We start from the raw sequence: 15342 nt of genomic DNA, 5'->3' as shown, positions 1-15342 counted from the left end.
GACATTCTCTGGGTTGACATTCTGTGATCAGGTGAACAGAAGTTTCCTCCTCTTTCCCACAAAATTTACACTCTGATATACCTGGAGGTGTTTTTTGGAGTGATCCATTTCTGGAAGATTTTACCAGCGTGTTTCACTCTAGGTCCTCCTTCTCTTTTCGAAAGTGCATTTTCCTATACCACAGAAAGATACTGAGCCAGCAAGTGGCTTTTGTGTTCTCTTTCTCCCAAGTTTGTTGATCTCTTCGTTTCTTTGGTTCCTCAGTGACCAGGAATCTAGATTAGAGAGAACTTGTTTTTTTGCCTGAACTAGGCATGAGCTCTCTCTGAAGAACATTCCACTCCATTTTCACCTTAGACAAAAGAAAGAGTCTAAGATTTTCACAATCAGGCAAAAACCATCGAGTCAATAATGGTCATAAAAGTTTTCTGATCACCATAGACTTAAGAAACATCAAATTTGGAGATCACCTTTGACAAGAGAAACAAACAATGGCAGAAAATGTCATCGGTTAGGAAGGTATAGACACAGATTACAGAAACAGTTTTTTGTAGTCTGTGGATATAGAATTCTATTCATTATTAATTGGTTCCACTGTTTTCGAATTAAGACTTTAGTAAAGAAATTCTATGTCACAAGCTTTTACATATTTGAATGTTCACTAAGTTTCGAAGTAAGTATTTTTTTTCTAAGTGAATTCTAGGACGAATCTTTTACGTGTTGGATAACTAATGGGAAATGGTTTCCATGAATAATTTCAAATTCGGTTTTGAACTTTTAGGAAACTTGCCAATTGTATCATTGTGAATCTTTTCCAAAATTTATGACGGATATGGTATCTATGATACTGCAAACTGGTGGTTTACACATCTTGCCGTATGAAACACTGAGAATATTAATCGCTCTCATACTTTAACAGGGGTAGATAGTGAAGCATTTTAATGGAAACAATAATATTACAGATGGAAAAATGCGATATGTCATGCCATACTCCCGTCGATATTTATGAAAAATAACAAACCCGAATAAACGCTACAGCGTACAATAAATAAACCGCTCGCCCTATCCAAATAATACATGCAGAGTACAGCAAGAAAGGGGAAACACAGAAGGGGCGTTATTTTTCAAACCGAAAGCCCCAGTAACAAGATTTACTTGACAGCTCCAATGCGCCAAATTTTTATATATCGGATGCCGATTCTCCGGGCCCGGGTCTAATCCAAAATTGTCAGGGATTAGGGCCAGTTTCGGCGTATCCCATTCTGGTCCGATCACGGTTGTAAATTGATTTTCTGGACGCTTTCTTTCCCGAAGATAATACTTTAATTTTTTGGTGTTAGGAAGAATGTGTCTGGATGTTCTTCGAGGCGGGCGCGGATAAGTCCGGGGGGATTATTGGCTTTGCCCCGTCCGTTTCTCGGGTTCGATCTCTGTTTTACATGTAATGGATATTTTTGCCGGTTGTGAATTTTTTTCAGCTCTTCGCATCGACGTTTCTCTTATTTGAACCTCTTCATTCCAGTTTGAGAAATATTAGCAGAGGCCACTGCAGACCCTGCGACGCAAGGGACCCAGCACTAAAGGGGCCCCTATGTATCGACTCGAAAGCTGAACTTCAAAAAATCCTGAAAAAGATGGGTTCAGTTAAAAATTCGTCAAGACCGAACGGTTACACCTAGATAGATAAAATTTTCAGATTTATTACAAGAAGAGTCGCTCTTTCAGAATATGTATCACATTTCCATCTACGGTTACTTTTATTGAGAGATGAACTACTCGAAAGATGACCATCGAAAAATCCTGAAAAAAAAGGGTTCAGTTAAAAATTCGTCAAGACCGAACGTTTGCACCTAGATAGATGAAATTCTCAGATTTATTACAAGAAGAGTTGCTCTTTCAGAATATGTATCACATCTCCATCTACGGGTACTTTTATTGAGAGATAAACTACTCGAAAGCTGACCTTCGAAAAATCCTGAAAAAAATTGGTTCAGTTAAAGATTCGTCAAGACCGAACGGTTACACCTAGATGGATGAAGTTCTCAGATTTATCATTATAAGAGTTGTTCTTTTAGAATATGTATCACATTTTCACCTTTGGTTACTTTTATTGAGAGATAAACGACTCGAAATTTGACCTTCGAAAAATCCTGAAAAACCTGGGTTCAGTTAAAAATTCGTCAAGACCGAACGGTTGCACTTAGATGGATGATAGATTTATCACTAGAAGAGTTGTTCTTTTAGAATATGTATCACATTTCCACCTTTGGTTACTTTGATTGAGAGATAAACGACTCGAAAGCTGACCTTCGAAAACTCCTGAAAAACCTGGGTTCAGTTGAAAATTCGTCAAGACCGAACGGTTGCCTCAAGATGGATGAAATTCTCAGATTTATCACTAGGAGAGTTGCTCTTTCAGAATATGTATCCAAAATTTTCAAAGATTGATTTCTATGGTTCTGTGGGTGGACAAATGAAAAAATTTGGTGGACAAAGTGGACTTACCTACTTTGGACAAACGTACCATCAAAATGAAAAAAAAAGGGCGGACAATCATGGACCTACGATGGACAAACGACCCTGCGTTTCAAAATTCGCATTTGGGAGTGCCAGCTCCACATAGCTAGATATTGCTACAAATATAAAGGACGTTCAAGCAGATGGAGGACGAATCATTTCGAAATTTTCAATAACTGCTGCCGATAAACTGAGAACGAGTAAATCCATACCTAACTCGTTATCGCGATATAACAGACCCAATATCGGCTGAAAAACCATCGATAAATTGATTGAACCTTCTAGCCATTACTCGTCAGAAAGACCGAAATTAAATAATGTCGTCGCTCCGAACTGTATCCCGTTTAAAGCCATTCGATCGTTCGCAGGATCTCATTTAGCATCGTTGTTTGCACATAATCTAAAGCCTCACCGCATTCCTCCCCGCCGCCAGCAGAACGAACCACAAGTAACTACGTTCTCATCGAAAAATAACAACGTCATCAATCACATTCCGGCCCGAAATAATCTCCACAGCAGTTAAACACATCCGCTATGTTGAGACTGATAAATTCATCCTTTTTTTTTTGCTGGATGAGAATGATTGCGTTTTTCAGAGTCGTTCGTTCTCGCCTTCCCCCTTCCACACATTCCCCACTCCGCGAACCAGGGAAGGAAAATGTATTCTTTTGTGTATCTTGAAGTATTTCTACTCCCGCGATTTTTAGATCCTGAATAAAAATGAACACACCCTTTTGTAGCATGAAATTATGAATGCCGCTAGGAGGTTGGAATGTTTGTCCCCTTGCCGTTTTACCGTGTTTCTCTTTCTGCCTGTTCACTTTATACGTTCGTTTCTTAGAATTCATTTTCTCGAGGGGATTTGGAACAATAGGATGTTCATTGGGGCTTCCGGGACATATCCCATCGGATGAAATACGATCCGCTGGAGTTTTCTTAATTTTTTTCGAGCGGAAGACCATTGCTCCAGTAACAACTGAAGCTTCTCTTGTTGGTAATCCGATTCAGAATTGAAACCATCGAAGTCATCTTCGACGTTAACCAAGAGCAAGATAAATATGTCGAAGGATTGAAACTCAGCCATGGAAGACAGTGTCGTGTGAACATGCATGTATTTTTCCTCAGTAATTTACCGAGTCCAGCGGGACCTTGTCTTTTTGCTCCTATTTCTTGATGACTGACTGGGAACCATAGACGATCTCATATCATCATGGGAATTTTTAGAAAGTCAACTTTTGACACGTCTATATCCCAGAAAAATCATTGTACACCTGAACTTGATACATAGTCTGAAAAAGTAGCTTTTCTAGATATGAATCGTTCGATCTTGAGGGAGTTTTAACTGAACCCAGCTCTCGTTTTTTTTTGACTCGTTTATCTCTCAATAAAAGTAACCGTAGATAAAAATGTTATACATATTCTGAAAGAACAACTCTTCTAGTAATAAATCTGAAAAATTCATCCATCTCGGCGCAACCGTTCGGTCTTGACGAAGTTTTAACTGAACCCATCTTTTTCAGGATTTTTCGAAGGTCAGCTTTCGAGTCGTTTATTTCTCAATGAAACTAACCGCAGGTAAAAATGTGATACATATTCTGAAAGGGCAACTCTTCTAGTAATGAATTTGACAATTTCATCCATCTCGGCGCATCCGTTCGGTCTTGACGAAGTTTTAACTGAACCCTTCTTTTTCAGGATTTTTCGAAGGTCAGCTTTCGAGTCGTTTATTTCTCAATAAAACTAACCGCAGGTGAAAATGTGATACATATTCTGAAAGGGCAACTCTTCTCGTAATAAATTTGACAATTTCATCCATCTCGGCGCATCCGTTCGGTCTTGACGAAGTTTTAACTGAACCCTTCTTTTTCAGGATTTTTCGAAGGTCAGCTTTCGAGTCGTTTATTTCTCAATAAAAGTAACCGTAGGTGAAAATGTGATACATATTCTGAAAGAGCAACTCTTCTTGTAATAAATCTGAAAAATTTATCCATCTCGGCGCAACCGTTCGGTCTTGACGAAGTTTTAACTGAACCCATCTTTTTCAGGATTTTTCGAAGGTCAGCTTTCGAGTCGTTTATTTCTCAATAAAACTAACCGCAGGTGAAAATGAGATACATATTCTGAAAGGGCAACTCTTCTAGTAATAAATTCGACAATTTCATCCATCTCGGCGCATCCGTTCGGTCTTGACGAAGTTTTAACTGAACCCTTCTTTTTCAGGATTTTTCGAAGGTCAGCTTTCGAGTCGTTTATTTCTCAATAAAAGTAACCGTAGGTGAAAATGTGATACATATTCTGAAAGAGCAACTCTTCTGAAAAATTCATCCATCTCGGCGCAACCGTTCGGTCTTGACGAAGTTTTAACTGAACCCTTCTTTTTCAGGATTTTTCGAAGGTCAGCTTTCGAGTCGTTTATTTCTCAATAAAAGTAACCGTAGGTGAAAATGTGATACATATTCTGAAAGAGCAACTCTCCTAGTAATAAATCTGAGAATTTCATCTATCTCGGCGCAACCGTTAGTTCTTGACGAATTTTTAACTGAACCCATCTTTTTCAGGATTTTTCGAAGGTCAGCTTTCGAGTCGTTTATCTCTCAGAAAAAGTAACCGTAGATGGAACTGTGATACATATTCTGAAAGAGCAACTCTTCTAGTAATTAATCTGAAAATTTCATCCATCTCGGCGCAACCGTTCGGTCTTGACTAATTTTTAACTGAACCCATCTTTTTCAGGATTTTTCGAAGGTCAGCTTCGAGTCGTTTATTTCTCAATAAAAGTAACCGTAAATGGAAATGTGACACATATTCGAAAAAATATTTCTCTCAAGTTCTCAGGGGGGTATGACCCCCATGGCACCTCTTACTGGAACCGCCCTTGACAAGAGAAATGTAGAGACCAAGCAGGATAGTAAAATTCATATTTTTCAATAATAATCTGTTAGAAAACACCGACTCTTAAGAATGGCTCTCCTAGCTTCCTCATTTCGTAACAATTGTATCAGCTGTATTTTCTTCAAGCTTCTGCGTACGACTGTATTTTTTTTCAAAATCTGCATCTTGTCAACCAAGATCCAGAGACACTGATTACCAAATTGATATTTGTATACTTGCCGCTGACAGATAACGATAACGATGATAAATCAAACAGTATGAATGATCCGGGAATTCTGTCGAAACATTTCTCCTGGCTTAGGTAGATAACCATTCCTCAAATGGAACGGGCCGACTCCATGATGACATTTCAATTAATATCCCCATTAATAACCCAGTCAATCCCTTTGTGGAACGAGGCACAATATCCACAATCTGGTTTTTCCGAGATCGATCTGAGCCAACTCAATCCGCCCGAATTTCAACGACAACGACTACTTCGAACAGTTTGTGAAATATTAATTTCGGATCTCATAAAACGGGTCCGGGGCGCCGGCCGTAGTTGGAACTTAGTTGGCGGCATGGAAGCGCTCAAAAGGGAGCGAGGCAGCGGTCAGACCCGGGGTCCGACTGGAATAGATTGCTGCGGAGATATCTCCCAGCATTATGGAGTTCTGAGGCCATAATTTATTCGCGGTGGGCACCGATAATTCTTCAGATTCTCAGCACCGAGTGAAGGGAACGAAGGTTGGGATATTATTGGGGGCGACGTGTGGGGGAAATGCAATTTTGGACGCTGGGATTGGGCCTTTGATGTCTCTACTTATATGGAGGGGGGAGGATTTACTGAAATAGAAAAAAATGGGAAATTCTCATGCTTTTTTTTACTTATATTTGATCACGCAACAAGGGAATCCACCACCAAAATTTTCAGGAGAAATACCATCAATAGGAATGGAATAAAAGTAAATTATAAACTTCCACGAAATATTTTAATAATTTCGCTAATACTGTAGCTTCATTGCGTTTTTACAGAAAATTATATTCATTACACATCGACCTTCAAATATAATCGCCGATGAGATAGTTCAAAGTAGGTAAAAGATTGTTATACAGGGTGAGTCTTTGACTCTTACAAATATTTTAACAGTAGATTCTTGAGGCCTTATCATTTCTTCCGAATCGGCTCGGTTTAAAACATACAGGCTGTTGAAAAACCATGAAAAAATGTTATTTTTCGTTCTATATCACAAACGGTTTTATCGAATGGAAATAATTTTGGGATATAGTTTTTCATTCATTTGATGAATCTTTATCGAACACAAGATATCACCCACGTTTTCCAGTTTTCTTGTTGTGACCATAACGAACCATAAAAAGACCAAAAATTCAAAGAACCCAACTCTCGAAACTAAATTTGACGATATATAGTGAATATTTGAACGTTTTGTAAAATAAAAGTATTCCTCATATTATCTCGTATAATGCGCCGTTTTTGATCAATTCAATGTTCGAGAATTAAAATGTATCTGTGAATTTTGAAGAATTGGGTACTTTGGATTACTACAACTCTGTTTACATGATCCACAGATGTGTAGTGTCACTTGACACTACAGACCAAGACAGCTGTTTACGAAGCAGTGCTCCTCAACGCTTCTTTACGGAAGCAAAAGCTGGACGTCCTACAGGCGATATATTAAACAGCTTGAACAAACGTAACAACGTCATCTAAGACGAATAATGCACATCAGATGGTTCCACAAAGTTTCAAATGCAGAAGCCTTGCAGCGCGCGAGTTGTATAACAATTGAGACTCAAGGGCCCGACTCAGATGGAGCGGCCACATTCTGAGGATGCGAGACATGAGACTCCCCAAAATAGTTCTGTTTGGCGAATTCACAGAGGGAGCTCGGAAACCAGGAGGCCAGTATAAGCGGTTTAAGGATATACTGCATCAATCCCAAAAATCAGTTGATGCCAATCATAACTGGGAACAACTAGTGTTAGACAGATCAGAGTGGAGGTCTTTGGTACACAGTTATAATGGAGAATCGAGAAGGATACAGCGGCGGCCAGATCTGGTTGGTGACTACCCATGCCCGGAGTGTGGAAGGATCTGTAGGTCACAGTTGAGTCTCTTCAGTCATAGGAGGGTACGCAGTAGCAAGTAGCCCTGAGTTTGATCGCACCGTTAGTTCTGTTTTTGAATCTTTTTGTAGATTTATTCTCGGTAGCGGGATACAGCAATGATGATGATGATATCACAGATTAAGCTAGTCATTGTGAAGGTAATTTTGTTTTCCCAGGGGTGGCAGAGCTCCCTATGAAAACTTAATATGGCTATATCTTTTTATCAGGGTCAAATCGGATAAAAAGGTATAGGAAAGAAGTGTTTCTTTTGACCACAAGAATCTTCTGTTGAAAATTTTGTACGGGTCAGAAACTCACCCTGTATATTATTGATGTCTAAGGAATATAATTTCCTGGATACAGAATACATCGATATTGCTAACCAACGCAAAAACTTCATCGAACAAGACACTTGTAGAAAGGAGGACGTTGCCTTCTTAAAGTCAGCAGAGTTCATTTAGACCTTGAGTAACTCCTAGTATCAATTTCCATTCAAACAAAAATAATAGAAAAGATAAAAAAATTCTCTCATCAAAACACTTTTTGAAAACGAGAAGGACAGTTGCTGATCCTAACTCCGAAAACTGGTGATTTCTAGAGTGCAACATGGGCAAACTTACCTGGTTTGATTTGATTTTGATTCTTGTACTGCGAGTGTGTATATGTTCAGATTTCTTGTAGTAATTTTATGATATATAGAGTCATTCGGGGCAACTGTGCGCACTTTTGCCTTTCAAGCCATACCCTGTTTCAAATGTTGAAGCTAGGAAAATAAAAACATATTCATAAGATAGAGAATTTTCTAATCTATAATAAAACATCAAAAAGCAAACAAACAAAAACGTTTTCTTTCCGCAAAAAAGAATTCAATAGAGAAAGTCGGAGTGCGTTCACATGCCCCGTATTGCGGGTAAGTATGCGCACCCTCACGGGGTAAGTGAACGCAGTGCTTTGTGAACCACACAATCAATACAAATTACAAAATAATGTCATCAAAATGTTACAATATTAGAGAAATGCTGTTTATTGTCAATACAGAAGCGCCTTTTTACAAGCAGTGCATTATTGTTCGTGCCTCAATTCTTGGTGAACACAACACTTGATACATTCCCCTGTTGGTGGCTCTTCATATTTTTCTGAACAAATAGGACAATAATGATCGAGTCTTAACCAAGAAAACCAACAATGTCATAATTTATTCCTCACTGAACAAATGCCCATATAATGAATCTATGCGCACACTTACCCGCGCACACTTTCCCCAGTAAGCCAAAATTTGAATTGACGTTCTTATAGAGTTGAGCAGCTAAGAGAACCTAAAATTTTTTAATGTATATTTAGATTAATATGCGTGTGATCGAATAAAATATTGTTTAACACTGTCGGACTCGGAACTTGGACCTGGCAGAATTTGCAGAGATGCTAAAAATTAACAAGAAAACTAGTGAATTTGATTAATTGCAAATAAAAAGTAAACGAAACGTCGCACGGCGCACTCCTATGAAAAACAAATTTGGCGATACTGCGCCCTTGCTTCACCCAAATGAACCCCTCTTTCATACATTGCATAATCGAGATATACACACTGCGCACACTTACCCACTGCGCTCAGTTACCCCGAATGACTCTACATAAAACAGAGTATTTTGAATGGTGGTAAAGGTTAAAGTTACGTCTCTTTTGAAAGTTGGTTTACACCATACAGAAGAATTCAAACCAAATTTCTGTGTATGCAATGAATATTCCTCTACTTTTCTATGCTTCATTTTGAGGAGTTTAAGTGTTCAAGTTTATTTGTGAATATTTATCAAAATGTACTCAGCACTCATGAAGACGAAATCTTATCAAGCGGTAGTACGAGATGAAAAAAGCTCGAATTGTTTACTGCGAACAAAATCATTATAAAGAATGGAAATCCGAGCGAGATTGAAATGGTTATGATTACGTCTTCAAATTAACAGAAATCCTATTCAATTTCCCCCGGAAAATCTCCACGAATTTCCCGACAAGACTGGCTGCTTTCTTCCAGACGGAATTTTTAACGATTCGAATGTACCCCTGGCTCTGAAAGGTGATAACGGCCGAAAAATTCGCGTTTTAATTAATCCCATCCGGACGACATTCGCGAAAGATCGATCCCAACTCCGAACAAACTCCAATCTCGGCGTCCCAAACTCGAATCCCCCCCCTAAAAAAAATTCCAACCTGAGCCGAATTCCACCTTCCCCATAAACAAAACCAATTTTCCGAACTTTTTTCCGTCCTTACGCGTGACCTGCGACCCCCGGAATCGAATATTTCGAACGGGGGAAAACTTCAAAGTCGGGACGCGCCCCAGCAGATGATCCGGGACCGGGAAATAATATTATCGACGATAGACCGAAGCCAGTGTCCCCCCCCGCAAATCACACTCCCTCAAAGTGAAATTCCAACTTTCCCATTTTTCATTTCGGGGCCCGTCGGAGAACAAACATAATATGAATACAAAAGAACTCACCGCTTTGTCTCCCAGCTGCTCGACCCTGCAGTGAAGGAAAGCAGTCTGCCCCACCGCCGTGGTTACGTTACGGGGCACGTTGAATTCGAAGTAGGGGTAGCTGCTGACGTTGCTATTGAAAAACCCCTCGTCCAAATACGAAGACGTCGACTCTGCATCACCTGGAAAAATCAACCGGATTAAAGCCTCAAATAAGGGAGGGATCGTACGTGGAAACTCTTTCAATTATGGGTATCGGCCGTGACGTCAACTTGAATAAATTTTGGGGTAGTTTTTCGGGTTTTAGTCTCGCCGAATCTTACCCGGCTCGATGGAGAAATGTGGCAAGATTGAGGTTTTGAGGTATGAGCACGTTGAGCAATAAGTCATGTGAGTGAGAGGTTAACTTGGAAAATGAAACAAACTGATTCAAATCAATGAGATGAGCATGAGAAGACAAATCAGCATTCATTGTCAAAGAGAAAAACATGAGAAACTTCAATATCATGTGAAGAAGTCTAGAGAGATCTAAAAAACTATGTAAATTGCAAAATGAAATATTATATACGAGGATATATTAAGAAGTTCTTAGCCTACTATAGAACCAAACAGAATTTCAATGTCAAAATATTTTATTACTCAACATATTCTCCTCTTAATTGGATACTTTCATTACAGCGAACCTGCAACGTCTCTAGACCTTTCAAAAATTTCTTCTTGCTCTGCAAACCAGACCTCCAAAGCTTTTATTACCTCCACCTCCTCGTTGGAAGACTTTTTTTTAGTTGAGGAAAGAGATGATAGTCGGATGGAGCCAAATCTGGCGAATAAGGGGGATGTTCTAGTAATTAAAACCCTTAATCACAAATTTTTTGTATGGCAACACGAGATTTGTGTGCAGGGGCGTTGTCCTGCAAAAACAAAACACCTTTGGATAGCTTTCCGCGTCTTTTCTCTTTAATTTTTTCCCGTATATTGGTCAGTAATGTCGAATAGTAATCTTCGGTTATTGTTCTACCCTTGTTCTACCCTTATCGAAAAAATCAATCATGATTACTCCATGGCAATCCCAAAAAACTGAAGCAAGAACTTTTCCAGCAGATTTTTGGACACGAAACTTCTTAGCTCTTGGAGAACCAGAGTGTCGCAATTCCATCGATTGTTGCTTTGTTTCTGGATCGTAGGAATGTACCCAAGTCTCATCCATAGTAACAATTCGGTTTAAGAAGTCTACATCGTTTTCAAATTGGGCACAGATCGGAAGCGATGCTTCTACCCATACACCCTTTTGGTCAACATTCAAACATTCGGGGATCCATTTTGCAGAAATTTTTCTCATGTCCAAATTGAGGTGAACTATATGATGAACGCGTTCGTATGAAATATTCAGTGCATCAGATATCCGGTTTAGCCCAATTCGACGGTCTGATAAAATCATGTCATGAACTGCATCGATATTTTCGGGGACTGACACATAAACCAGCCTTCCCGATCGGTCATCATCTTCAACGGAAAATTTACCTCTCTTGAAGCTTGCAGTCCAATTTTTCACGGTCGGATACGAACGACATTGATCACCAAGGGTATTAAGCATATCTTCATAAATCTGCTTACCTCTTAACCCTTTAAAATACAGGTACTTGATGATGGCTCGATACTCCAATTTTCCGATTTCCACAATTTCGGTGGACATCTTCTTTTTTTTAATTTATTGCGTAACTCTGGTTTACTTTTTTGACCTCATAATTCACATTGACATTTCTAATGAGTTATTGTTCGTTGCTTTGGAAACGCAATAATACTTTTTGCGTAGAACTTGTTAGCACCAAAATTGAACGAAAAGACTTTGAAGAGAATTACTTAAAATGGGATGAACTGATAGAGAATTTACAATATTCGCTTTTAACACGAGATGAATTGAAACATCAACGTGAACTAAGCAAATATGAGAAGAGAATGAATAGTTTTTCGCTTCGGAAAACTCGGAGAGTTCTGACAGTTCCAGAGTGGGGCTGCCGCGTCGGTCAATCAGCTGAAGTACCATAGAATTTGCTTATAGTAATATGTTGACGTTTGGAACTAGTCAGTAGCGTAGACAAGAGCAAGGTCGGAAAGGGCATCGCTCAATTTTCAACAGATAGAAACATAAAGATACCCTAGAGGCATTCCTTAACACCTCCACATTTTAAAATCCAACCGATCCCGCCGAGTTCCAATTACAAATCGTTCCGCAAAAACCCCCTTAACCTGGCCGGACTATTTAACTTCCATTAGCTGATGACTGCCATCCACGGGGAGCGTTCAAGGTGCAGACATCCCCGCTACCGCGGATTTCGAATCTAATTTTCAAACTCGATCGCATAATTACAGTGTTGCAATTCTTCGTCAACCCCGTGGGGGGGTTCTTAATTGAGCACTTTGTACGGAATCACAATATGCTGATTAAACTGCACGAGTTGCAACAAATTACCCACTCAAACGGTTTACTTTACGACCGGAGAAGGTCAATGCTAGCTCTTCGGGACATTAAGTCCGTTATTGTTTGAGGAAATACGAGTGGGGTGTTGCGTTTTGGGACAAGTTGATTGTTTGATTGTCTTAAGAGGTTTCTCAGGAGTGCACTCGGTCCGGATGTCGGTCGGTGCAGTTCCCGTGTGCTATTCGAGATTGGAATTTGCAGACTTGAGCGTTTCATCGTTTGGGACGACGAGATTAGGGGATCAGGTGGTCAAAGTGGATCATCTCATGACTTGAGGAATGACTGCTAGAAGTATGACGCGATGACCGGTAATTTCGAACATCGAAATGATATTCGATAATGTTAGAATTGTAGAATTTCGATGCATTATGCACGCCATTTGAAAGAATTGAGCTATGGAAATACGAAAGCCATCTAAAACACTGCAGAAGGCTTGAAAACTCCTCGAAAATTCAATAAAAAAATCATTTATTTACCTCGAAAAGTTTCGAAGATATGAACTATGGTTAAAACCATTATAACTTTGGGATATTACGTTCACGAGTACCATTGAAACACTTGACGAAGATGGAAAGATAGTTTATATCAATTTAAATCAATTTCAAGCGAATAACCGGTAATAACCGCGGTTATTGCTGGTTTTGCCCTTGGTTATGCCCCTTCACAACTTCTAACCTCAATTCAATAACCAGAATTTTAACCCAGCTCTCAAGTTTGGTTATCTCAGGTTATTTGCTAACCTAACCTAACTTAACCTAACCTCAATTCAATAACCAGAATTTTAACCCAGCTCTCAAGTTTGGTTATCTCAGGTTATTTGCTAACCTAACCTAACCTAACCTAACCTTATCTAACCTAACCTCAATTCAATAACCAGAAGTTTAATCCAGCTCTCAAGTATTGTTATCTCCGGTTATCTGCGATCCAAAATGATGACGTTGAAGGGCTAGTTCATGTCGTGGCGATATTATAACCAATAATGACCAAAAGAGCTTGAATGCAGTTGGTTATTGTTGGTAATTACCAATGATGACCAGGTTATTCGCTTGAAATCGATTTCAGTTGCCCAATTGATACTGAATCTCTCTCTGGTGATTCTGGCTTGTTATACCAGTCCAAGAGGTTCATAGACCTGCGCCAGACAAGGTTTCTAGCAAAGATTATAGAGTACTACTCTATAATCTTTGGTTTCTAGTCCCTTTTTCTACCTTAAGGGTAAAGTTCTCCGATGGTTTCAGACCATATCAGAGACAACCTTGTCTCTGGACCATATCTTTCGGGGCCTGGAGAATGTTGAGTGTCAAGTCTATGAATATCATTCTTACAAAATGCAGATATCTTTCTTCTAAGTCATGGGGTGACAAACTCGATGTCTAATTGCTTTTGTCGCCACATAACCATTAAACTTGTAGGAATAAGTTGCCTACGTCAAAAGGGCACACAAATTCAGAATTTGATATAAAAATGGAGTATCCTCATTTGAAAAAGCAGGGTGATATAGTGTTTCACCATTTTCGGACCACCCTATTAGGTCGAAAATAATTTTAGCTCATGCGATAATTAAAGTCAATTTTTCAAGTTTCAATCATTCTCCTAGTCCTAGTTATCTACCGATCGAACACTGTTTACTCACCCTTCATACCTATACACTAATCTTTTGTACTTTCCATGAAAATAATAACAAGATGGAGAATCCCTTTAATAAATTTTTATATAATCGTTAATTGTGTTCATCGCATATTTTAGAATTAGTTTATTTTAGAATTCAAACCTTTTATCATTTTGTGAAAACTTTATGTAAAACGGACAACATAGGGCTGATTTAAAACCCAAAAAGTTACGACAAGCCTCATAGCTCACATTTTCGTCCTATACAGTGTGGAATGTGTCAAATTTCCAAGGCCAACCGACTGCTTCCATAAAAGTGAACTTACACATCTCGATCGTTGATCGCTATAATGGAATAACTTTTTCCTGAATTTGGAGACACCCTGTATTGACAATATCTCATCGAATAAAATGGTGTCTGAATTTCATCACATCCAAATGGAGTTGAGGAACTCCTTTTTCATTCAGGGCCCAGAATAGACCCGGTAAGACTCTATTCTGACCCAATTGAAATATTCCCTAAGGACTTCGGAATTACACCTGGATACATATCCGGGCGACTGTGTAGCTTATTTTATTTCAGCCCGTGAGTGGAGAGGTATACGGGCTTTTTCTGTGACAGCCTCTTTGCCAAGAATGGAGTTCCATCAATTTTCTCCACTTCACTAGGTGAACGTATTGATCATCTCACTGCCGGGATTCATACGAAGGTATGTATATCCAGGAAAAGTTCAAATCCGAAAAATGAATCTTCCCGCGAATGTTAGGTTTCCAAAATTTAGTTTTCTCTCCTGCCAGCTTGAAAATATACTGAGGAAAAGGGATATATGAAAATGAAGCAATCTATAATTTAGAGGAGTTGCTAAAAGTCAATGCTAAGCTTCAACATAAAGCGATTTGAGATTATGAAAACAATTATCATCCACAAACCTAACGCTGTTCTGGAACACATTTGTCTCCAGATAAAAAACCACAGTTACCAAATCTTATGAGAAATAGGACATTATTCTTATGAGAAATAGGATGCAATATTTGAGCGGACAATTTCTCAAACATAGTGACACTTGAATAGAGGTCTTCTCCATCCTTTCCCAAGAGGGATTCATTACACGTACTAAGAAATCAACAATAATGATAAATGTTCTTCTGGGCTTGACGCCTGAGGCGTTCAAAATTAGTTGTGGGAAAGGGAGAGGCTTAGTGAACAATCACTTACATGCTGTCAACGTTGCCATTGAATGTGAGATATATCAGAAGTGAA

At 39.1% G+C, this 15342-nt stretch overlaps 1 protein-coding gene across 1 annotated transcript in view; it reads right to left on the bottom strand.

The window, feature by feature from the left end:
• LOC123307989 (zwei Ig domain protein zig-8-like) overlaps positions 1-15342 on the bottom strand; it is a 270218-nt gene that overhangs the window by 56023 nt on the left and 198853 nt on the right. The window contains exon 2 of the mRNA XM_044890504.1: positions 10016-10176. Within this exon, the coding sequence (XP_044746439.1) occupies positions 10016-10176 (161 nt within the window). The remainder of the gene's footprint in view (positions 1-10015; positions 10177-15342) is intronic.

Source organism: Coccinella septempunctata, chromosome 2, assembly GCF_907165205.1.
Source record: "Coccinella septempunctata chromosome 2, icCocSept1.1, whole genome shotgun sequence".
In the NCBI taxonomy this organism is placed as follows: domain Eukaryota; kingdom Metazoa; phylum Arthropoda; class Insecta; order Coleoptera; family Coccinellidae; genus Coccinella; species Coccinella septempunctata.
The sequence above is the reverse complement of the archived record's forward strand: the minus strand, read 5'-3'. Positions and strand labels throughout refer to the sequence as shown.